Source organism: Eublepharis macularius, chromosome 4, assembly GCF_028583425.1.
Source record: "Eublepharis macularius isolate TG4126 chromosome 4, MPM_Emac_v1.0, whole genome shotgun sequence".
NCBI classification, from domain to species: Eukaryota; Metazoa; Chordata; class Lepidosauria; order Squamata; family Eublepharidae; genus Eublepharis; species Eublepharis macularius.
In genome coordinates this window covers 24,675,889-24,700,569 of record NC_072793.1, presented here as the reverse complement: position 1 = coordinate 24,700,569, position 24,681 = coordinate 24,675,889, and the positions used below count along the sequence as shown (strand labels likewise).

The following is a 24,681-nucleotide window of genomic DNA, read 5'->3' as shown; positions in this document are numbered from 1 at the left end:
AGATTACAAAATTTTCAGAGATGGAACATTGTCATCATGGGAGATTTCAATTACCCTGATATCTGTTGGAAGTCAAACTGTGCTAAAACATAAGGACTAATAAATTCCTAACTTGTCTTGCTGACAACTTCATCTTCCAGAAAGGAGAGATGGGAACAAGGGTGGGGGGGACTGCTATTTTGGACTTGATTCTTACTAACAGGGAAAAACTGATTGATGAGGAGAAAGTAGTGAGCACCCTGGGTAGTAGTGACTATGCAATTTTGGAGTTTAAGATCTTGGGTAAGGGAAAAGCTGAACATAAACATACAGGTTGGATTTTAGAAAAGCTAGTTTTAACAGACTGAAAGTCATGCTGGGGAATTTTGGAAAATTTCCTGATTCGAATTTAAATAAATTATTTAAATAATTAAATAATAGCAAAAGAAGGCAAATATACCATTTACAAGCTGGAGGGGGGGCGTTGTTTCATATCCCGCGTGTATCCCATCTTACACAACAGACCTACAGCATAACATTCCTGATAGCTTTAGATAAACAGAGACTACATTTTCATATGTGGGGTGGAACATTTTTCACAGAAAATATAGCATTGAAAAATGTTCTGCCTTTCAACACTGATTAGTATTATTAAGCATAAGGCTTCTTGCAGTGTTTACCCTTATATAAAAATATTTATATATTTAAAATGTGTATATATTTGTGGTTTCCAGTACAGATGATAATTAAACAATATAATAAAAAACAGTAAAATAATAAAATTTCAGTACACTATCATAAGTTAAAACTGGCAAAACCCATCAGATTAAAAGGATAAGATTGTTAATGCAATATTGAAATAGCAATGAAAAGAGTCCCTAAAGTCACAGTCTAAAATAATTTAAACATGATGGGGTAGTTTAAAAAAAAATCAGGGGGTATTAAGGGCTGGAAAGTATAAAAATGTCCTCATTTAGTGCCTAAAAGAATGTAAATTTGGCACCAGGCAAGCCAGTGTGTGGAGGAAGTTCAAAAACATAGGTGCTTGCTATCTCTGAGAAGGCCCCCTCTGTGGTACATACCCAAACGATGATGATGATGATGATGATAGAGATAGATTTATATGCTAACCTTCAGGACAACTTAACACCCACTCAGAGCAGTTTACAAAGTATGTTATTATTATCCCCACAACAATCACCCTGTGAGGTGGGTGGGGCTGAGAGAGCTCTGGAAGAGCTGTGACTGACCCAAGGTCACCCAGTTGGCTGCAAGTGGAGGAGTGGGGAATCAAACCCGGTTCTCCAGATTAAAGTCCCGGTGCTCTTAACCACTACACCAAACTGGCTCTAGCTGCAGAATGTGGGGGTACTTAAAGCAGACCCTCAAAGTTCATTTTAGTATCATTGACCCATCTAGATGTATGTGAAGAACAAGTAAACTCCAAGCTGTTGCTTGCTCATGCTAAAATAACCATTAGTTCCACTATTCTTCCCTAGAAGCATTTGTGCTTATGGCCCCATGGCAGGTCAGCCAGGTCAGAAATGTCACCTTTTTGTAATTTGTGATTTGTTCTCTTCTTTCTTAGTACCATGGGATAGCTTTCTGGCATCCAGCGCGTGCAGGCGGCTCAGGATTTGAGCTAGTTAGTGCAGAATTTAATATAAGACTTGTAACAGTTAGTCCTGATTTGTTCCAAGACACCATCACTACCACTTCATAAATAAGAGATATGTGCACTGCATTCCCATAGGGCTAAACTTCTGTACATGACCTCTTCACATTTATGTGTGTTAAGATTGAATCAGACATGGCCCAATTTTTCTTTTTCTCCGTTGAGCAATAAAGCTTATAAAATGAGTTATCTAGTAACTGTGAAACTGCTTTCTCCCATTTCCTAAGGGCTTTTCAGCCCTGTGGGAATTCCTGTGAAATACTGAATGACGGAACTGTGTGAGAAATGGGGCTGCTTCCTTCTGCATCCTAGAAAGTATCATTTAAATCCCTTGTTAGCATAAAATAGAGACCTGAAGCTTACAAAGCGTCTATGATGACATTGTGTTTTGATCAGCCGCTTGCCTTAGGATTCAGCCTATGTGTACCGCATAGCTTGTGTGCTGCAGGAAGAGGTTGGATGGGGAGAAGGGAGACAGTGGAAGCTACGGCGTTCTTGCCATGAAAGCACTTGGGATTTCCCCCACTCAGCCTCTCTCTCCAGTTCTTTCCTCGCACGGTCTCTTTGCTGTGTGCTCCACTTTCTAGCTTTCTTTATAAATTATGCATTTGTATGGCTCTAGCTTTGCTGTAAGTTTTTTGCCTGCTGTTCTGAATCTTAATGAGCACCCCGGGGATGCGGGGATGCGGGTGGCTTTGCTTTAGACAAGCTTGGGAGTGCTGAATACTTTTAATATAAACATTTGTGAGGAGTCCCCTTATATATGAGATTTGGAAAACGAGGGTGAAGGAGTTGCAGCAGGAGCAACAGAACACTTCTGTGCTGCTTCTCAGTTCTATTAATAAATTATTGGGTAGGGATATCATTCCTTCCTCATGGATATGTCAGAGTGTGTGTTTTGATCAGATTTCTTCTGCTGCCATTGAATTGGTAGCCCTGGGCAACACTAGGGAGTGAATCCAGCTGTCGTTTCTTGACTAGATCCTGCAAATGTTTCTTAATTATGTAACACGCATGTTATAATAACTTTTTGTCTCTATAATTAAACACTTAATGTCTGCAGAACAAATACTTTGAGTTGGAAATCAAAAGAAAGTATACAGTGGGAGCCTGTACTACTTTTGTATGTCATACTTTACTCACAGGAGATTTTACATTTTAAAAAATATGCTTTTTTCAGGTGAAAGTGTCACTGTAGTATCTGCACACCCGCCTTTTGTGTGTTTAGCGGATTTTGAGTTCGTACTTGAATATAAAATGTTCATATTTGGTTCCACTTGAGTGTCAGAACTTGAAATGTCTGAAACTATTTTGAACAACTTATTTTCATTGTTTTCAGTCTCTCTTACCTACTGATGGAGAATAGGTGTTTGGAAGTATGGGGGTAATTACTTGTCAGTTGGATCTGTGCCCATCCTGGAAATAGCTAGCCAAGTGAATTTATTTATTGGGAACAATTATACTTGAACTTTTCATTAAATAAATATTCCCGAGGCAATTTACAAAGACTAAAAAACCCATCCAGAAAATATAAAAGGGCAAACAAAATCGAATGTTAACTAAAATCAGTGCTGCAATAAGAATACAATTGAATAAAAATACCACAGCATCAATATTAAAAAAACCCTTATATATCTCAAACCCCCCAAATATGCCTTGAATGCTTTTCAAAATAGAGGGAAAAGCCTCTTAACTTCTGAAGGAGTGAGGCCAGATTACTACCCAGTTATGTTTATGGGGGAAGACAGGCAGGCTTAACTCTGGGATTATCCACTATCTGCTTTAAAAAGACAGCATTTTAGGTTCCTTGGCCAGCCACCAACTTTTTCTTGTCGTGGATCTCACTGAGTCATCAGCTGTCCTCCAATTCCAGATGTGCTTGAATACCATACATTTATATATATATATATCCTGGCCAGTCTGCTTTTTATCTGGGACTTCATGAATTTGGTGGATAATCTCCCCTGTTAGAGGGATTTATGCTCTTTAACATTAAGTGTAAATATGACTGCAGGACTTGATGTGGCCCCATTAGGTCCTGGCAGGGAGCTCTAGAGGATACTGGAAATGGTCTGTGGTTAATCCCCACGGAACACTTTATTCCGACACCAACAGGGTTCTATTCTGTTCCACACCTTCCGTTGTCAATAGAATCATAACAAGGTAGGAAGTTCAATGCCTTTGCTATGGTGAAGCCGTCCAGATTCGTTTGGGTATGTAGGTAGAGATGGGTGCAGTTGCAATGACTGGGGCTAATCCAAACAATGTATCTGGAGGACAGGGGGCTTTGGGTCACACAACATGGGTCTACCAGTGGGCCAGATGCTGCCTGCAGGCTGTATGTCGTAAACCCCTCATGTACAGTCTTGTTTAAAGTGGGAGTGCGAGCTACAAACCATAGTTTGTCAGTTTCAAAGTAAAGTCAGACCTGCTTGCACTGAAGAAGCAGAAGTGGATAATTGACTGAGTTTTCAAGAGGAGGGTGTCCCTGAGAACATAACTGGTTCATTTAGTGCCAGGTTGTGGTTTTTCATTAATGTCTGAATAATGCCTGGTTGGACCTTCCCTGTATTATACTCACATAAGCTAGATTTGATGCCCATCAGTGGGCCATTATACATTAGCACGTGGCATTGATTTCTTTGAAAAGTATAGTTGTGCATGAAAAAGTACATGTAGGAAAGTAAGCAGGGAAGTCAATTTGAGTTCTAACCAACTCCCACAGTGTTGCTTGAGACGGGCTGGCGTGCTCCGTGCAAAGAGACATGTTGTTTTCCCCATGAGGTCTTTGCAGTATATAGGGCCCTTTTTTCTCACATCTCAAATTACTCATCTAAGGAGTAGATATGACACACAGTTTGTCCTTCGGAGTATACAGAACTGCTGATAAATAAAGTGTGTTTGATGGCAGGACTTGACAAATTTTCTTTGGATCGAGGCACCAGCCTCAAAATTGAGGCACCAGTATAATTTTTCATCCTTCAGGTAGCTTCTATTGTAATGACCATATTTTCTAATTGTTGCTGCTACTGAACCTAATCGCAACCTCTTTCCACAAGTTCTCATAATTATTAATGCTATTATAGAAGTGTTGTCGTACATAAAGAAATAACAGGATGGTCCTGAATTATTAGCACCGCAAAAAGCCAACCTTTAATGGTCTTTTGAAAAGCTGCAGAAATGTTAAAATAAAATATCAAATAGGTTTTATTTACATACACACAATCACACACACTCAGAAAGAGAGAGAGAGAGAGAGAGAGAGAGAGAGAGAGAGAGAATCTCTGTCTATCGATCAATCGATCGATAGATGGATAGATAGAGATATCCTCTCTCTCTCTCTCTCTCTCTCTCTCTCTCTCTCTCTCTCTCTCTCTCTCTCTCTCTCTCTCTCTCTGTCTCTGTCTCTGTCTCTGTCTCTCTCTCCCTCTGAGTGTGTGTGATTATGTGTCTTCAGATTCCATTACTTAACATTCATTAATGCAGTATGAATTATGCCATGACTATCCACTTTGTCCTTACCAATTAGTATGGGGTGGACCTTCCTGAAACTAGTTCAGTTCTTATTTCATTGGGTATGGGGATGGTATAGGAGTGGGCAACAGTTGTTGGGAGTAGCAGCAATCAACCTAAGAGATGTAGGGTTTGCATTCAAAAATCCTTGTGTCAAGCTAAGAGAAAACAAGTTTGCATTTGTAAAAAATAGGATTTTATTTTTTTATTCCATTTATACACCACCTTTCTTCTCAGTGATAAACCAAAGTGGCTTACATTGTTCTCCTCTCCATTTTATCTTCACAACAATCCTGTGAAGTAAGTTAGGCTTAGAGTAACCCAGCAAGCTTCCATGGCAGAGTAGGATTTCATGCCTGGGTCTCCCAGATCCTTGCCCATCATTCTAACCACTATACCACATTGGCTGTAATAAATCTAAGGGAAATGCTAAGTTATCCTGTTGGTTAGGGACTTGATTAGTTTACCAGGCAAATCAGTATTCTGAGGGGTGTTATTTGAGGGAAATGGAATATCAGGTCATAGTCCCACAAGCAGTGGTTGTTCAGACGCGGGAAGATCCCATGGAGTCTTCATGAAAATTCTAGGTGCCATGGTGACCTCATGCCTGGGATTTATAAAGCGTTGCTCTAGGGCCTATTTAGGGTGAGCATGTTGAAGAGTGGCATTAGACACCCATTATCAGTGCTTTTGTTTTGAGGGTTTAAACTTATCACATCCTGTAGATGGAGGCATTGGTATAGAACCTGGCAGTAATTTTTATTATACTTTGTCAGAGGTGGGTTTGTTTTCGAACAGCATTGTAAGAATTGACTATCATCTACTTGAACTTCCTGCATATTTCCATGATTTACTGTACTTAAATTAGGAATGCAAAAGAAATTAATCAACCTCTTAAATAATTACATAAAATCCTGGATGAACAGAGATCTTTTGGCCTGGTGTGTCTAAAAAAAATGCAATGTAGGCGCCAGGTGAATCTCAAGGGGAAGGGTGTTCCGTAAGTGCCACTACTAAAAAAGCCTGGTGTTTGATAGCTGCTTACTTCATCTCTGAAGGCAGGGCTGGTGCTCCTTCCTTAGCCCTGGTCAGTCTGTAGAATACAAACATGACCTGGTCTTTTGACACCATTGTTCCAGAGTGGCTTCTACTCTCTTGCAGAGCCCACAATAGTCCTTCGTTTATTGAGGAGCTTGGAGTAATGAAGTGGTTGGGTAGATGGTTGGAATGCAAATGGAGGAAAACTCAGTGGATGTGACTGACCACTGGTGCTGAGGAACTACTACTTAATAACAACAACATTCGATTTATATACCGCCCTTCAGGACAACTTAATGCCCACTCAGAGCAGTTTACAAAGCATGCCATTATTATCCCCACAACAAAACACCCTGTGAGGTGGGTGGGGCTGAGAGAGCTCCAGAGAACTGTGACTAGCCCAAGGTCACCCAGCTGGCTTCAAGTGGAGGAGTGGGGAATCAAACCCGGCTCTCCAGATTAGAGTCCCGTGCTCTTAACCACTACACCAAACTGGCTCTCCCCATGACATTTATGCAGTTTGGTTGCACAGGGTTCCATCTTGTCCCTTTTGCTGTTTAACATCTACATGAAACTACTGGGAGAGCTTATTGGGGATTTGGAGTAAGGTATCACTCACTAATAAGCAAATTAAAGCCTTAACAGCTGAGTCCGGTGGGTCCGTGGAAGTCCTGAGCAGGTGCCTGGAGAGAGTAATGGGATGGATAAGGGCTAGACCTAAATCCAAACAAGAACGAGGTGCTGTTGGTTAATGACAAAGCTGCTCAAGGACTGCAGATTTGCCTATCCTGGATGGGTTTGCTCTCCCTTTGATGGAATAAGTTTGTAGATGCGTCTTGGCCTACAGTTGAAGGCCCAGATCTCCTTGCTAGCGCTCAGTGTCTTTTATCAGCTTTAGCTGATACTCCGGCTATGGCCATACCTCAAAAAGCGTGACCTGGCCACGATCCAGGTTAAATCACAGTAATGTGCTTTGCTTTATGTTGGACTGCCTTTGAAAATGGTCTGTGAGTTTCCACTCTTCTAAAATGAAGCAGTCAGGTGGCATTTGTTGGGGCCAGGATAAACACCACTGCTTTAAAAAGAGAGATTACCGTTCCTTTTCTTTTGGTTTACCATACAGAGGGAAATTAGAACAACAGAGCTTAATGTAGGCCCATTCACAATTTCATGATTTATCGAGGACGTGTTTTCGTAATGCTTCACTTGCAGGAATACATTTTAATCCATTTTTAAAGGATGCCTTAAACCACATAGCTAGAAAGAATAGTTGTTTAAAAGCAAGCACAAAGCTATTTTTATTTATTTATTAAATTTATAATCCGCTCTCCCTGAAGTGGGCTCAGAGCAGATACTGTCATATAGAATCACAATAAAACCACATTGAAAAACATAAGATTCAGTAAAACATACAACTTTATGCTGCAGCCCATATTGCTCAACGCAAACCAATACATCCCATGGGGTGGGAGCTGGTAAACAGTATTAGGTGAGTTGGTGGAAAAGCTGGGGTGAGGGAGGGTTTCAGTCCCCCCTCAATAGGAGACCAGCAGGGTGCTTGCTCTTCCCCTGACTTCAACCATATGTATAGTGGAACATCTCCATCTTACAGTCCCAGCAGAAAGATAGCAAATCCCGCTGGGCCCTAGTTTCAACAGACAGAGTTCCATCAGGCTGGTTCCAGGACCGAAAAGGCCCTGGTCTTGGTTGAGACTAGGCGGCCACCCTTGGTGCCAGGGACCACCAACAGCTGTTTATCAGGGACTAGGGACCACCAGCAGCTGTAATACCAGAAGAATGATTTTAATTTGGGTTTCTGGAAAAAGAACTTGGGGAAGGGATGAAGAAGGGTTGCTCCAACTTTGAAGAATCCCCAAATGATCACATTTTCAAGTCCATCTCCAGTTAACAGGGCCTACAGAGATAAATGCAAAGTTCTGCATTTAGGTAGGAAAAATCAAATGCATAATTATAAGCTGGGGGAGACTTGTCTTGGCCGTAGTATGTGCGGAAAGGATCTAGGGGTCTTAGTAGACCATACACTGAACATGAGTCAGCAGTGTGATGTGGTAGCTAAAAAGGCAAATGTGATTTTGGGCTCTATCAACAGAAGCATAGTGTCCAGATCATACGAAGTGATGGTATCGCTCTACTCTGCTCTGGTTAGACTTCACCTAGAGTATTGTGTTTAGTTTGGGGCACCACAATTTCAAAAGGATATAGACAAGCTGGAATGTGTCCAGAGGAGAACAGTGAAGATGGTGAGGGGTTTGGAGACCAAGTCCTTTGATGAAAGGTTCAAGGAGCTCGGTATGTTTAGCTTAGAGAGAAGACAACGGAGAGGTGATATGATAACCATCTTCAAGGACCTGAAGAGCTGTCATATAGAGGATGGTGCAGAGTTGTTTTCTGCTGCCCCAGAAGGTCGGACGAGAACCAGTGGGTTGAAATTAAAAGAGTTTTCGGCTAAACATTAGGAAGAACTTGCTAACAGAGTGGTCCCTCAGTGGAACAGGCTTCCTTGGGAGGTGTTGGGCTCTCCTTCTTTGGAGTTTTTAAGCAGAAGCTAGATGGCCATCTGACAGCAATGCTTATTCTGTGAACCTAAGCAGATCATGGGAGGGAGGGCAAGAAGGGTCACATCAGTGCTTAGTTCTCGTGGCCAATCGCCACCTTGGGGTCAGGTAGCACTTTTCACCATGAGAGATCCTCATGGTGTTTGCCATATTCTAGGTATGAAGTAAGGGTCACTGGGTATGCGTGTGGGGTGGTAGTTGTGAACTTCATGCATTGTGCAGGGGGTTGGACTAGATGACCTTAGAGATCCCTTACAACCCTCTGATTCTATATGTACTTAGCTTCACTAGCAGAATTGCTTTCTTTCCTTTCTCTGTACCCACTGAATTAAACATCTTGCCTAGCCTTGTATACCACTCCATGAATTTTAGTAGCTCGCTTGTCCACATTTTTGTTGCACTGAATTCCCCAGTTCAGAAAAAAATTCCATGCTTGGTTGCTGGCAGCAGAACTTGTCACAGGTGACCTGCTATTTACAAGCCTGGTCTTGCCATCTGATGATAAAGAATATTGAAAAAGTTGGACCTGGGGAAAATCTTGGCTATCATTCAGTGCCCAACATTATGCACCTAAAATGAGTCCTACTTGCCATATGGGTGTGGATCAGTCTGAAGAAGATCCCCCTAACAACATCATTTAATCTAACCTTTCTTGTTTTGCTTTTATTATGAAATAATAAAATGGTTTATTTCTGTCCACTTTTTGTTACACTTTATTTCTCTAGGGTTCTGTAATTTAATTCTGAGGTTGTTACTGAGCCAGTTACTTTAACTTTAGCTGTCTGAGATTTTTTGCTTGCATGCTGTATTTAAGAGAAGGTAAAATGTCTTATACCCTGACCTGGATAGCTCAGGTGAGCCTGATTTCGTCAGATCTCAGAAGCTAAGCAGAGTCAGCCTTGGTTACTAATTGGATAAGAGAACTCCAGTGAAGACCAGGGGGGCAGAGGCAGGCAATGGCACACCACCTCTGTTAGTTTCTTACCATGAAAACCCCACCAGGGGTTGCCATAAGTCAGTTGTGACTTGAAGATACTCTCCACCGAAATATCTTATGTATCGATTGCTTGATCGTGTATCAGATTATGCCTCATGTTGCGTATAGTAAATCTGTACTCCCTGTCCTTCCTGTACCCCCATATCCAAAGCCTGTTTCCTCTGCTTGCACCCATGTGATTGTACCAAAATCGTTGAGTGGTTCTTTGGGATATGTGGGCACAGTTTGATTGTCTTACACCATCTTAAATCCATTTTCCCCTTTTTTGACTATCTCTATGATTAACTGTAATGGTGGACTAAAAAGTAACAACTGAATTTAATGTATTAATGATCAAAGGGATACACTGGGATTCTAAAGGATTTATCAATTTATATTGAATTTTTAAAAACTTAGCACGAGTAATGAAAAATTAAGGCATCTAATACAGTTCCAGTGTTTGTCTAGTTGAAATCTGTTTGTTTAAGTAGTAATGGTTGATTATGGCTGCAAAGCTTTCTTTGAAGTAAGCCCCATTGAATAAAACGAGTCTCTTAAAGATTGCTCCATAAATTACTGATCCCCTTACACATTTTAATTGTAATGCTGTTAACTGAATAACTTTTGGCTGAATGCTCTATTCTTATATTAATTATTATAAGTTAATGATGTATTGATGTGGCTGTAATGATATAGTTCACATCAAGTCACATGGATAAAGAATTTTTAAAGGGGGACAATTGCATCTTAAATGATGATAAGACCAAAAAAGATACAAAAACTGAAAGAGAAGAGATAGTGATATAAAATGTCAAGAAATTTGAAAATTGGGGATTTCCCACCCACCCCCATTTATTGAAAAATTGAATATATAAAATTAAAATGTAAACCTGTTTTTCTGCATTAACGACAAAAATGCATAATTTAAAACTTAACATATAAAATTGTATCAATCATATTTATGGAATTTAAAAGTATAAATGCATTACTTTTCTGCAGTCAAAATTCCAGCTTGAAACGGCTACATGCCCTGCTGTCTTAGCACATTTCAGTTATTCCAAAAGGAAAAAAATACGTTTTATAGGAGTTTTTTCCCCTAGTGCTTACAAAAAATTCCCAATTACCCAAAAATTACCCAGTCGAAAAACGTAATGGTCTGAGTGGGTGAGACCTTGTGTGAAAAAAATCTTACTAATTAAAAAAAACATTTTTATACTGCTTCTCAAGGCTTTTTTTCTGGGAAAAGAGGTGGTGGAACTCAGTGGGTTGCCCTCAGAGAAAATGGTCACATGGCTGGTGTTCCCGCCCCCTGATCTCCAGACAGAGGGGGTTTAGATTGCCCTCCCCACCGAGCAATCTAAACTCCCCTCTGCCTGGAGATCAGGGGGCGGGGCCACCAGCCATGTGACCATTTTCAAGAGGTTCCAGAACTCCATTCCCCCTGCTGCTTCTTAAAATTTGTTGAAAAATTTGAAAATAAAATCCTCATCCTTTCATGCCATGTATTTTGAGTGAGTATAACCTTGTCTTTAAAAGTATTTCACTAATTTGAAAAACAAATATTTGGTAGGAGTGTTTCTCAGTGTTCTTCATAGCTTCCTAATTTTTTCATCCGAAAAACTGAACGATTTCCATGGGGGAGGGAGGTTAGAAAAATAATCCCCCAGTTCTGTTATTGCCAGGCCTTCAGATCTCTAGGAGGAAGGTACTTTTGGAGGTATTAGTACTGAAGATATTAGGAATATATATATTTTAAGGTGTTAGAAGAATCTGAGGAAAACTGAATTAACCCGAGAGAGAGGAAGAAAGAGGAGCTGTTAAAAGAGAGGCCACGGGGAGGGAGGAAGGGGAGTTACAGGACTGGGGTGAAAAGTATACAGAGCAGGATAAGAACCAAAAAAGCAATGCAGATGAATGATAGAAAGCTCAAAACAGATTACAAGTTTATGAAGAAAAAACAGATACAGCTAAAGAAGAGGTGAAACAAGAAGTAACATTCCAGAAGGAAGAGCTGGGGAAAAAGTTGTAGATAGGAAGGCAAATTTAAAACGATGAAGACTTCCAGAAGAGGCAGACGGCTAAGATTCGGGTAGCCTTTTTGAAAGACTATTTAGAAGAGTTTTGCAACTGGAATCATTATATTACAATGTTTATTATTATTACGGTTCAAAACCAGCACAGATTGATCAAGCAAATTATACTGAAGAAAAACAATAATAAAATGTACAGACATGAGTATAAAACGGTATAGGTTAAAAACAAGACTCAGGAATAGAAAATATATCATGGGCCATAGTGAACTCCCATTTCATATATCTGATAGCTACTTTAGGTGTTCTTTGTGAAATCTATAAGCTGCAGCAAAAAATCTGGTGCAAGACAATGTAAGCTGAGGAATTGCATCAGATAAAAACTTCATAATGCTATCGAAAGGAGAATTTTGAGAAAATCTAAACAAGGGTTGTAGGATTGTCATACGAGCATCCTGATAAAACTTCAATGAAGCAGACTCTCTCTGCCGTTGGGACCTTTTTATAACATCTCTCGACTGCTGCAGAGGAGAAGATGTTCCATCTGGCCATGGAGAAAGTCCTGCGATGGGATGGAATCTCTAATAATGACAAATAGGCTGCTGGGGTTACAACATATGTCATTTTCATAGAGGCCAAAAAGTGAGGGACTGTATCGATATCTCCCTGCTGTTCGATATCTAGTGTCCTTTGGTTAACTAGGGCCCTAGCTTGGTCTAGGGACCTTGATAGAAGAAACTTGGGGGAAAACCCTAACAAATTCAGCTTTTGATAAACTATCTTGAGCCAAATAGAACAGAAGCTGTCCCTAAGACTTAGTGATGTAAGATAGAGAGGGGAATGGTTTAGCTTAAGCCATCTATTTATAGAAACAAGACTAACTTAGCCTCCAGTCTTATCAGGCCAGATTCAATGCATAGGTTGGCACTGGTAACACAACTGGGGAATCGAAAAATTCCTCTTAAAATTTTTGATTGCATTTTTTCCAGTGGGGCGAAACTTGGTATAATTAGAGGGCCTCTGAAATATATTGCCCACCTTTAGTAAAAAAGAATCTTAGGATACCATGAGCAGATTTATGACCAATGTCGGCAACATACTCGTGGTGAGCTTTTCTCGCCTCAGAGAATTGAATCATCACCCCCAGATATTTGAAACTCGATACCTGCTTTAGACTAGGACCATTGATAGGAATGGAGATGGGAATAGAGTTGGTATGTTAAATAAAATTAGAATTTGCTTACAGGAAGAAACTAATTAGGGAAATTTTTGTAGAATGTATTACAGTTAAAGAAGTTATACTAAGTTCAATATGGAATAGAAAAATAGTTGAAGAGAGAAAATTGAAGTCTTAGCCGATTTACACTCAGACATACTGAGGAGGTGCATAGAGTTGAAACTTCTGACTTTCATTATTTAGTAAAGGAAGATCCATTACAGCTGGATGGAGAGTTATTTTTAAATTCAATATTGTTCTGGAGGATGAGGGGGTAGTTGTTAAAAGTATTGAAGAAACACAGCACCTGTTAGACATTATAATATGTATTCCTCACAAGACAGATACTGAAAAATCAAGAAGTAACAAACAAAACAGAGCTGATAATATTCAGTATGTTGTTCTTTGAAGAATAAAGGTGGAATATATTAATACAGTAACATTGAATGGTAATGATTTTAATCACCCAATTAAAAAAAGATCAATAGAGTATTATAAATAGAAGAATTCTATGTGGTCTTTCTACAAGAGACCCTCTTAAGGGAATACAGATTACATCTGGCAGACAATCTATTTAAAGATCAAAAATTATTGGCGTGTTCAAACCACAGATAAAGGGATGGGTATTTTTATTGCTCCTAAACAAAACTTCATAAAGAAGTGTAAAATTCTTGATCCAGAAGATAGATACGTAATTGTAAAGAGTTGCATGGATTATAAAAGTCTGTGTTTTGGTAGCTGCTATGAGCTCAAATATTCAAAAGCAGTACTTTTTTTTTAAAAAAGTAACATTTTTAGACTTTTAAAGAGGATGAAGTTATGCTAGGCTGAGACTTTAATGGTTGTTCAAACTCTTATACAGGAAAGTCTAGTAATACCAGAATTAAATTGTTTGCAGGTCATAGAATCATATAGTTGGAAGGGGCCATACAGACCATCTAGTCCAACCCCCTGCCCAGTGCAGGATCAGTCTAAAGCTTCTCTGACAAATAGTCATCCAGCCTCTTCTTGAAAACTGTCAATGAAGGGGAGCTCATCACCACCTCCCTAGGCAGCTGATTCCACTTTTGAACTACTCTGACTGTGAAAAAGTTCTTCCTAATATTCAGCCGGTACCTTTGTGCATGTAATTTAAGCCTGTTGCTTCGGGTCCTATCCTCTGCTGCCAACTGGAACAGCTCCCTGCCCTCCTCCAAATGACAGCCTTTTAAATACTTAAAGAGAGCAATCATGTTCCCCCTTCAATCTCTTCTTCTCCAAACTAAACATTCCCAAGGCCTCAGCCTTTCCTCGTAGGGCTCAGTCTCCAGACCCCTGATCATCCTCGTCGCTCTCCTCTGCACCCTCTCCATTTTGTCCACATCCTTTTTGAAGTGAGGCCTCCAGAACTGCACACAGTACTCCAGATGCGGCCTGACCAAGGCAGTATAGAGAGGGGCTATGACCTCCTGCGATTTCGACGCTGTGGCCCCTTTGATACAACCCTGGATTGAATTGGCCTTTTTTGCCACTGCATCACACTGACTGCTCATATTTAGTTTACAGTCCACTCTTACCCCAAGATCTCTTTCACATATACTACTGCCCAGAAGTGTATCCTCCAACCAGTATTTGTGCTTCCCATTTTTGTGGCCCAGATGTAATACTGTGCACTTGTCTTTGTTGAATTGCATCCTATTCGCAGCTGCCCATTTCTCCAGAGTATTCAGGTCTCGTTGAATTTTAATTCTATCTTCTTGGGTGTTTGCTACTCCTCCCAATTTGGTATCATCAGCAAATTTAATGAGCAGCCCTTCCAGGTCATACATAATTATTATTTTTTTGATATTGGAATAGCCTAAACCTGCCATATTCAAGCCAGAGCAGGGAGAGGAAATTAATTTATAATATTTTGTAGGGCTGAAATTGAAGTGATAAAGTTTATTAGTCTGGTGGTTTAACTATGTTAGGTAAGGGCATGCATAATTTCCAAGTTTTGCATTTTGCAGATAAGGCTGGTCAGATATATCTTATGCTGACAGTCAGGGCTTTTTTTTCTGGGAAAAGAGGTGGCGGAACTCAGTGGGTTGCCCTAGGAGAAAATGGTCACATGGCTGGTGGCCCCGCTCCCTGATCTCCAGACAGAGGGGAGTTTAGACTGCCCTCCGTGCCGCTCAGCGGCGCAAAGGGCCATCTAAGTTCCCCTCTGTCTGGAGATCAGGAGGCGGGGCCACCAGCCATGTGACCCTTTTCAAGAGGTTCCGGAACTCCGTTCCCCCGCATTCCCCCCAAAAGAAGCCCTGCTGACAGTCAGCATAAATGCACAGTAAGGATGTGGTATAGGCAGATTCTTAGGATTAAAAAAGCCCTTAACCTGGTTCTGAGAAGACATAATATGCTTAGAGCTAAGTTCCGTTCATTTGTGATCAAGCACGTATGGCGAAACTGTGGTGTATGGTACTTCTGCAATAGATGCCCATTATTTTAAGAGATTAGTAAGAGGTTACTATTGGAGATATGTAAGAGAACACCTTTCAGGCTGCTTTTGTTTTGTTGGTTTTCTGAGTGGTCACTTAAGGCAAGGCTTGCAATGTTGCATTATTGATTTGGGAATCTTGAATAAGGACTTTCCATTATTTTTTAATAAAGCACTTCAGTTGGACTCTGCTTAATCCATGATGTTTGGCAGAAGTCCACTGGCAATCAGTCTTCCATAGAGCTGCACTAAGAGTTTTAGAAATAAGAGCTTCAGGAATGTACGACGTATGTGCTGCCCAGTTATGTGTCTTCTGAAAAAAAAAAAGAATGAAATCAACTCATGAAGGACGAGGATGCACTTTTGTATTTAATGGATGCTTGCGAATGCAGAAATTTATGTACCTTTATTCCCAAGTGTAATACATTCTAATGGTATCTGTATAAGGGTCTCCACTTTTTCTCAATAGCCCCTGGATTTTTGCTTCCCGTAGAAATAGGCTGCAGTGACATTGCTACAGGAATTTCTAGGCCACACATTTTTTAAAAATAGAGTACCTGCCTTATATGTACCTACTTTGTTGCATATCAGTAGCCTGAAATAAAAGAACAGGTCTGTTTCCAGTTTTACAATTAGAAAGCTTTTTACAATGGGAAGTTTTTAAAAATTTCCCTAGAAGTGATTATTTGCCAGACTGGGTAGTTGAATATTTACATGCCTTCTTTATGACAGTGTGAGAATATTCTCAGTAGTTTGGGTGTGTGTGTTTCCCCTGTTAAATAGCAGAATTGAGCTTCAGCTTTCGGCCGCATGTGCATAAACAAGGCAATCACTATGCAGGTTTTTGTCATTCTTGAATGGGAACCCATATGTTTGCCCGTTGAATGGTAGGACTCCACGCATGATGCATTTCCATTCATTTCCTGCATTGTCTGCACAATGGCAACAGAAGACTATATATCAAGGGTCCTCAACCTTTTTGACCCTGGGGGCACATTTGGAATTCTGACACCATGTGATGAGCGCAGCTTCAAAATGGCTGCCACAAAACAGCTACTTCAGGAAGTGGAACCAGCTACAAAATGGAGGCTGCAGCTTCAGTCACACAGTGAAGGTCCTTGTGCTGTGGAAGCAGCTTCTGCCAAAGCAAGGTTTTTAGAAATTTACACAGCCAATCAAATCTCCAATGGCCAATCAGAAGTCATCCTTGGCAAAAGTCCCACCTGGCCCCACCTACTTTCGAAAACACTTGGCAGGCACTAGGAGAGGTGTTGGTGGGAGGAATGGTGCCCATGGGCACCGTGTTGGAGACCCCTGCAATATATAATGGACATGTGTGAGCCAGTTTGGTGTAGTGGTTAAGAGCGCAGGACTCTAATCTGGAGAGCCGGGTTTGATTCCCCACTCCTCCGCTTGAAGCCAGCTGGGTGACCTTGGGCTAGTCAGGGCTTTCTGCAACTCTCTCAGCCCCACCCACCTCACAGGGTGTTTTTTTGTAGGGATAATAATAACATACTTTTTAAACCGCTCTGAGTGGGCATTAAGTTGTCTTGAAGGGTGGTATATAAATAGGATGTTATTATTATTATATTATAAAATGGTGTTACCCAGGGCTTAGGTGCCACATTCTGCAAACCCAGTGAATAGCCAGATTTACAGAACAATCTAACAGTTAAAAAATAAATATATTAGTGAGACCATGCTACATTTTAATGGAATCTCAGTTGCAGTTTCCTTTTTAATCATCTGCATTTGGATATATTTACATGAGCTTTTTGGACAGTTATGGTATGTTATTGTTTCAAAGCACTTATACCATTTTCTTCCATTTTCTAGATGAAGACAGTTAGTGTTGCCTTAGTACTGTGCCTAAATGTTGGTGTTGACCCTCCTGATGTGGTGAAGACGACTCCTTGTGCCCGTCTTGAGTGCTGGATAGGTACGTTCATTTAATTATTATTTTCCTTGAACTTTTATCTTACCCTGTCTTGAGATACTAAGTACAGGTGACCATACTTTCAACACAACTTTAAAAATAACGAGCACTTCAAAGTGTTGCTTTAATCACCCTGTTTCTGACTGGGTTAATTCACACTGCTGAAATGGAACCCAGATGAAAAAAAGGCTTTCAGTGCTTCTGGGAAGAGGCGTGTCCTCAGGTCTTGGTGAGTCCTTTGATGCTCGGAGTTCTGTACTTGTGGAGCAGATAACTGTGGTTGGATCCTACATAGATTTTCACAGGTGTAGGGTGTGTGTGGGGGTGATTTTTGCAAATTTCCCCCTCCCAGAGCAGCCGAGATACCCCTCCACAAATGCTGCTCCTGGAGGGCAAGGAACACCCCGGAATAGTTTAGGTGAGGGAACTGGGGGGGGATCTCTTATGGCATGGGGGAATCAGTGAACATTGTTGTCCTCCACACCTGTGGAAATCTATGTGGAATCGACATAGTCAAGAACACTTCTGCACATACCTCTTAAGTATATACCGAGAAGACGGCTTTCATTTGATTTGGTGGCTTTCAGAGGAAGAGACCTGGATGGTCCAGGTAGTCTGATCTCATCACATCTGGGTCAGCCTCATTAAGTTATGTTGTAGTATGCTCTTTTTTGCCTTTAGTTATTATATAAATCACAGCAAGAACCTTTAAACTTTGCATAAGATTTTAATTAATTGCCTTATGAGGTAATAGATCCAGAGGACTTAGCCGTGTTAGTCTGTAGCTGCAAAATAGTAGAGTCCAGTAGCACCTTTAAGACTAACCAACTTTATTGTATCATAAATTTTCAAGAACCACAGCTCTCAAGAACCACAGAAAAATAAATTCCTTTCAAAAGTTTACTTTATGTGGCGTGGACTTGTTTCTCACTGTGAAAACATGTAGGCTTAAGGAAGCTGGGGGCATGGGCAGTAATTTCCTGATTGGAGGGCTGTCAAAACAAAATCAAGTTTTGTTTCTTTTGGGAAATCCCTGTGTTTCAGTTGGTTGTGTTAAGTTGGTTTTTCTTGATGCCTTAGTTGAACGTGGATGTTCTTTCTTCTTTGGGAACAAATGGGCCCTGATTAACATTAATTGGGTGAGATATTTTGCATATTATCCTTGAAAGACACGAATCCATATGCAAATATTTCATAAAACCACCAGCTGTTTCTGTGTTTGAGTTTAGTTTTGGGGTCACAGAAGCATAGATTTTTTTCAGCATTTGAAGCTTGACAAAAATGAGTTGTGGTCATTGCGATCAATTCAAGTTGATAGAGAAGAAAAAGTTTCCGAGCAGTGATATATTCCAATAGAACCAAATAGAGTTCTATTTATTGTATCACTGTACAAAGTGTGAAACCAGTCCTTCTTATACTCCCAATGAGGCATTTTCTATTGTGAGTTTTTAATATATACTACTATACCTCTTTTCTTAGTTGGGTCTGTGGATATAAAGACGTCCCCCAGTTTTTTGCATTGTAAATAGTGCTGATCTTTTTTTCCTAATATGGGTTTCTTGTAAACATGTAATATCTGCATTTAATGTTTTTAATTGTTTGAAAGCTTTCTTTTCCCTGGTGAGTTTAATCCGTTAATATTGGTTGAGAAGATTTTTATTGGTTTCTGCTCCATTATCTTTTCCCTTTATTAGTATCATCACTTCTTTTTCTTCTTTTTCGCATTGGTTTTGGGCTCTGTTTTGTGTTCCTCTGTTTTGAAGGTCTTTCTTCTTCCTCAGATGTTGTTGAGTGGTCTTGAAGTGGAGTTTCTTCTTCTTTTTGTACCTTTCCTTCGTTTTTAGTTCTCTTTTTCTGTCCATCTTTCTGTTCTCCTCTCTTTCCATGTCTTTCCATAAAGTTCTCCATCTTATGTATCGAGTTAATCTTAAATCTTTGTCCTTCATACTGAAAGAGGAGTCCTTTGGGTATTAGCCATCTAAAGGGGGTTGCTTCTTCCTTTAATTAGTAGAGTAAGTACTCTAATAGGTTAATAACATCTAAGAAATTCTGCAACTGAAGAAGTTAATGTAAGGGGCTTCCTTAAAAACATAGGAATTTTGGTCTGTATGGCCTGAGCATTTTCTCTCTATAGTTTAAAGGATCTTTTTGCGTTTCTTATCCTAAAAAGCTGCTGCAACGTTGGGTTTAATGCAGTTGCTAAGAAGGCAGTAGGTTTTAAAAAATGACTTTGGCATTTACTGCAGAGCTGTTAACAGAGCCTCACAGTTTTATGCACGCATGTTAAATTGTGTAAAGATAACTATGGATTTCTCCTTGCTCTTCAGAGTCTTAAACTCCTAAAACCACAAACAAGGTTTGTAACAATAAGCAATCAGATAATGCTGTTTTGGAGTGTTCTTAATAAACATTAAACTGAACATTAGTGCACTGAATAAATGGTGTAGTTGAGTTCAGTCCTTTTCCCGTTGAGTAGCATGCTGGGATTGCTCTCAAACAGGAGAGCATTGTCGCTTGGCAGTCACCACTCTCCCTTTTACAATCTTGGTGTCCCCAGGTTTACTGGTCCGTGGGATGAAGGTAGGGAGATATAAAACACTCTCTTATCTTGGTGTCTTTGTATGTAGATCTGATCTTGCCAGCTGCTTGTTCAGAGCTACAAGACTACCCAGGCCCTGCTTCTTCCACTATTTCTCTGGGCATCTCTGGCAGCACCAGCCTAGCCCAGTTCTTTTTAAGGTGATCCCAATGTTGCTTCTTCTCTTGGAAGTATGATGTCCTTAGGGTTGCCGCCAGCACCTGATACATGGTGTCATGCTAAGAAGATATCAGACAGGCCCCCAGATATCAAGCTAGCCTTTTATTCACCTTTCTGTCCCAAGTCCTGGGAAAGCAAATTTCTTCTCAGGAAGAAGGGTGCCGTAAAGCTGGCAGGACATAGCCATTTCCTTAAGCTGTCACCCTGTGATGGAGAAGTGGATGTTTTTCTAAGCCGTTTACTCCATCATAAAAACTAGCTCCATGTCAGACATGCTAGAGCAGCGATGGCGAACCTATGGCATGCGTGCCACAGCTGGCACACAGAGCCCTCTCTGTGGGCACGCGAGCCAAGTCGCTGATTGCTAGGTCCAGGGCTCATTTGGAGGGGGAATGCCTGCAACGGCGTTCCAGTAGCTTTGAGCAGAGATCACATGGGTTTTGGCCCTGCCCACGTGATTCCTTTTCCTCAAGGCTGCCTCCTGCTGCCCGTCTCTTTAGCAGCAGGAAGTGGAGGCAGCAGCAAGGCTGCTGGGGCTGGCTTTCTAAAGAAGAGTAAGCTGCTTTGATTTAACTTGCTTTACTTTCAGTCGTGGCTCTTGAGTGAGTGAGAGAGAGAGAGAGGGAGAGAGTGCTTGCAAGCTGCTGGTCTAAAGAAGGGCAAACTGCTTTGATTGTGGCTCTTGAGTGAGTGAGAGAGAGAGAGAGTGCTTGCAAGCAGGGCTGCTGCTCTAAAGAAGGCCAAACTGCTTTGTGGCTCTTGAGTGAGTGAGAGAGAGTGCTTGCAAGCTGGGCTGCTGGTCTAAAGAAGGGCAAACTGCTTTGATTTAACTTGCTTTACTTTCATTTGTGGCTCGTGAGTGAGTGAGTGAGAGAGAGAGAGAGAGAGAGAGAGAGAGAGAGACAACTGTATGAGTTGGGACAACTGTATGAGTTGTTTTTTCTTAACTAAAACCTTAGTATTCAGGTTTAATTGCAGTGCTGGCACTTTGAAATAAATAAGTTGGTTTTGTGTCGCAGTTTGACCTCTCAGGCTCAAAGGTTCGCCATCACTGTGCTAGAGGTTATCCTAGTCATGGATTCTGAGAAGGCTGATCCTAACTCCCAAGGAGGAAGGAGGATTCCCTCCAACCCGAGGATAGTGTTTAAAATACTTCGCAATCTTTTGTGTTACGTGGCTTATCTATGATGGAGAAAATGGGGAAGTAGGGGATTTTTTTGCCACTCCTGGAGTCTTCAACTCGATATGCACCCATCTTGAAGGGATGCAACGGTATCTTTGTAACTCTCAAGTGCTGTAGATAGACATTAGTAAGTTTCTTTTCCTATTTAGCTGCTAGCTAAATAGTGTGCTGTATCTTCCTGTGTATTGTATGCTCTTTGTATTTTATATTCTATTGTAAGACAATAAAGTTCTTCTTTTGGTTAAAAATAAGCTGGGTCAACAAAGTGTCCTCGCCCAGCTGCCTATGCTCAACCATTTGTTAGTACTTTGCACATACTCAGAGGTTCACTAGTAGAGATGGGCACGAACCACAAAAAAACTGAACAATGAGGATCGTGTTTTGTGGGTTTTCACGAACCAGGAACCATGAACTGGCACGAACTGGGCTAAGTTCACGAACTGGTTCATGGTTAGTGGGGTTTAAATGCCACTTTCTGGCTGCTTAGCAGTGGCAGGGAAAGGGGCATTTGACAGTTTAAAGGGCCCCTTCTTGCCTTGCAAGCGGCAGGGCCCTTTAAATGGCCCAAACCCCAGCCCCAGCCCCCACCCCCACACTTATCTTTCCTAGCCACCCTGTGGGCCCATGGCTTCCTCCCCCTCCTCCTGTGAGGGGGGAAGGCTGTTTTTGGCCTCTTCCGCCACTGCATGGGCCTGCTGTGTTGGTCCACAACATTCATTTGAGGGGCAGGAAGGCCATTTTTGGCCTCCCTCACCACTGCACATGCCTGCAGGGTGGTGGAGAAGGCTGAAAACAGCCTTCCTGCCCCTCAAGTGGCCGCCGCCCCTCGCGGGAGGAGAGGGAGGATGCTGCGGGCCCACAGGGCAGCTGGGCAAAGTAAGTGTGGGGGTGGGGGCTGGGGTTTGGGCTGTTTAAAGGGTCCTGCCTCTTGCAAGTGGCAGGAAAAGTTTATATGGCCATTTTCCTGGGGAAATGGCCATTTAAACTGCCCCTTTAATACGTCCTAAATGAACCAGTAGACCAGTTTGTGGAAGTTCATAGAAACAAGCTTCCATGAACCACTGGTTTGCGAACTACGAACCGGCCAGATTCGTGCGTTTTTTTGGGGTCGTAGTTCGGTTCATGCCCATCTATATTCACTAGTGTCCAAAAAGTTTGGTGGTGGCAGGGAAACATGGGGACTGATGGCTAGGAGAGAGTGAGACGTCCCCCTCTTGTTTGTAATACATGTCTACCTGGCAGTAATTCTCATTGAAGCGAGAGCACACAAATAACCAGAACTGCTTCAGTTGGGGAGATTAGTAGAAGCATTGTTTAATCCTGGTCCTGGGGCTGAATTCAGAAGTGAAAGCAAGCTGATACCTTCCTCCTTCCCCTGTTTAACAACCCAACAGGGCCTACTTTTTAGAAACTGTAATAGACTGTTTTTAATGAGGGTTGCCAAGCTGAACCTGGCAACCAGCAGGAGGATTGGAGGCAGGGACATAGAGGGGGCGGCGGCACATGTGTGATGACATAAATTCCAGGTAAACCCGGAAAGTGATGGCAGGTAGCTCCAGGAATTGCCACAGAGTTTCTGGTGATTCCTAGGGCTTATTTACTGTCATTTCCAGGTTTCCCCCAGAAGTGACATTGTCACGCTTGCACTGCTATCATTTTAAAAAAATTACCTGTACCACTACTTGGAGTGGCAATGGGCAACAAGAGCTCAGGTAGGGTTGCCAGGTCCCTCAACCCCCCAGGTGGGAGGTTGGAGGCCCAGCACCTACCTTTCGCTGTTGCTCCCTCGTGTGCGTGTCACTTCCAGGAAGAGACGTCATCGCACAGGCCACGTGCCACCCTGGGAGCACTCCTGTGCTTTGCAGAGGGGCCAAACCCTAACCTCACGGCAGGGGATTTGGCAGCCCTGTGAACATGTTGTATCATCCTCCCTTAATTAGTTTGTTGTTTCCTTACTTCATTGCACTTTTGATTATCTTCACAGAATGAGAGACTTGAATCTTTGGCCTTGGTTATCATCCATTATGTGTCTCTACCACAGAGAACCATGTCTGAATAATGATACCAGGTGCCTTTTAGCTCAGTTTCCCTCTTCCTCTCCCCTTCTGTAATTCTCTGAATAAAAATGAGGAAAACTGTTTTCTTTCTTTGATTGCATCTGAGGATGTGAGCTCTGGCTCATGAAAGCTCGTACTGGAATAAATGTTGTTATTCTTAAGGCGCCATTGGATTTCTGTAGTGTAAAGAGCAGTCTAAATAACATATTTTCTGGAGGTAAATACCTCTGCCTTCTTCTTCAAACAAAACTAAATTTCCCAGCAGCCCCAGCAATAGACCTGGAACTTGCTTTCCTGATACTTCCAGGCGGGTGATTTTTGGTATGGCAAGCACTTGTGCCATGGTTTTGATCTTATTTTAGATCAGTTGTCTGATCCTTCTGGAAAGTAGACAAAGGTCGACAGTCCGGGTGAGGGGGTCTTCAGCCACACACAGACTTTGCTGTGGAAGTGGTTGTGTCTTACAGCAAACTCATATGAAAAGGACTCAAAACTGTGTTTATTGTCAGTCTTCTGTACAGTCTGCATGGGACTGCACAGGCAGATGCTTGCTGATCAGTAGGTTTTTGTAGCTTTAAGACTGGAAAGGGGGTGCCTTCCTCTCCCAGAGAGCCTGCGTGGCTGTTTCCTGCCCAAACAGCCCACACTCTAGAAGGGGTGGTGCCCCAATTCTCAGATCCTCTTTTGCTGCCAGTTGGAGAAGAATGATTGTAGAGAGTTCTTCATCTCTGGGCCTTCTGCATCTTCCACCACTCGCCTATGAGAGAGAAAGCACATTTGTGAGATCATGTCATGTCTGTTTTAAAAGTGCATGTAACACAGCACTAAGATGACCGAGACAGGTGTTCGTTCTCTTTGTCTCATTTGTCTGGAAGAAGGGCATAAGTAAGCACATTGCCAGATCTTCATGCCAGAAACCCATCCCAAGAGAGCCACCTAGCTCTAGGCAGTTCTCTGGGAAAGGGCATTTTCCACCACCAACAGCCCAGCAGCAAAGTCCTCTACCCTGGTGGAACTCGTGGATTGACTGGATTCAGTACAATCAAGCATGTTGAACCTGAGTGCCCTGGGTCCATTGGATCCAACAGTTACGACTTGGATCTAACAATATTCCAAGTCCAGGGACCCCTTGGAGTCAGTCTGGAAGGCTCCATCATCGATGCCGACACCAAGTGGTTTGTGCTCAGACCTGCATCCTAAGAGATTGAGGTCATCGTAGATGAGCAAATTTCCATATGAGACTTTGGAATCGCCCCCCCAAAGAGGTGAAAACGAAGTTGAAACCCTCC

The 24,681-nt window shown here is 41.7% G+C and overlaps 1 protein-coding gene across 3 annotated transcripts in view; it reads left to right on the top strand.

The window, feature by feature from the left end:
- RPTOR (regulatory associated protein of MTOR complex 1) overlaps window positions 1-24,681 on the top strand; it is a 525,720-nt gene that overhangs the window by 37,894 nt on the left and 463,145 nt on the right. For all 3 annotated transcript variants that reach the window (XM_054976818.1, XM_054976816.1, XM_054976815.1), the window contains exon 2: window positions 17,295-17,397. In XM_054976818.1, the coding sequence (XP_054832793.1) occupies window positions 17,295-17,397 (103 nt within the window). The remainder of the gene's footprint in view (window positions 1-17,294; window positions 17,398-24,681) is intronic.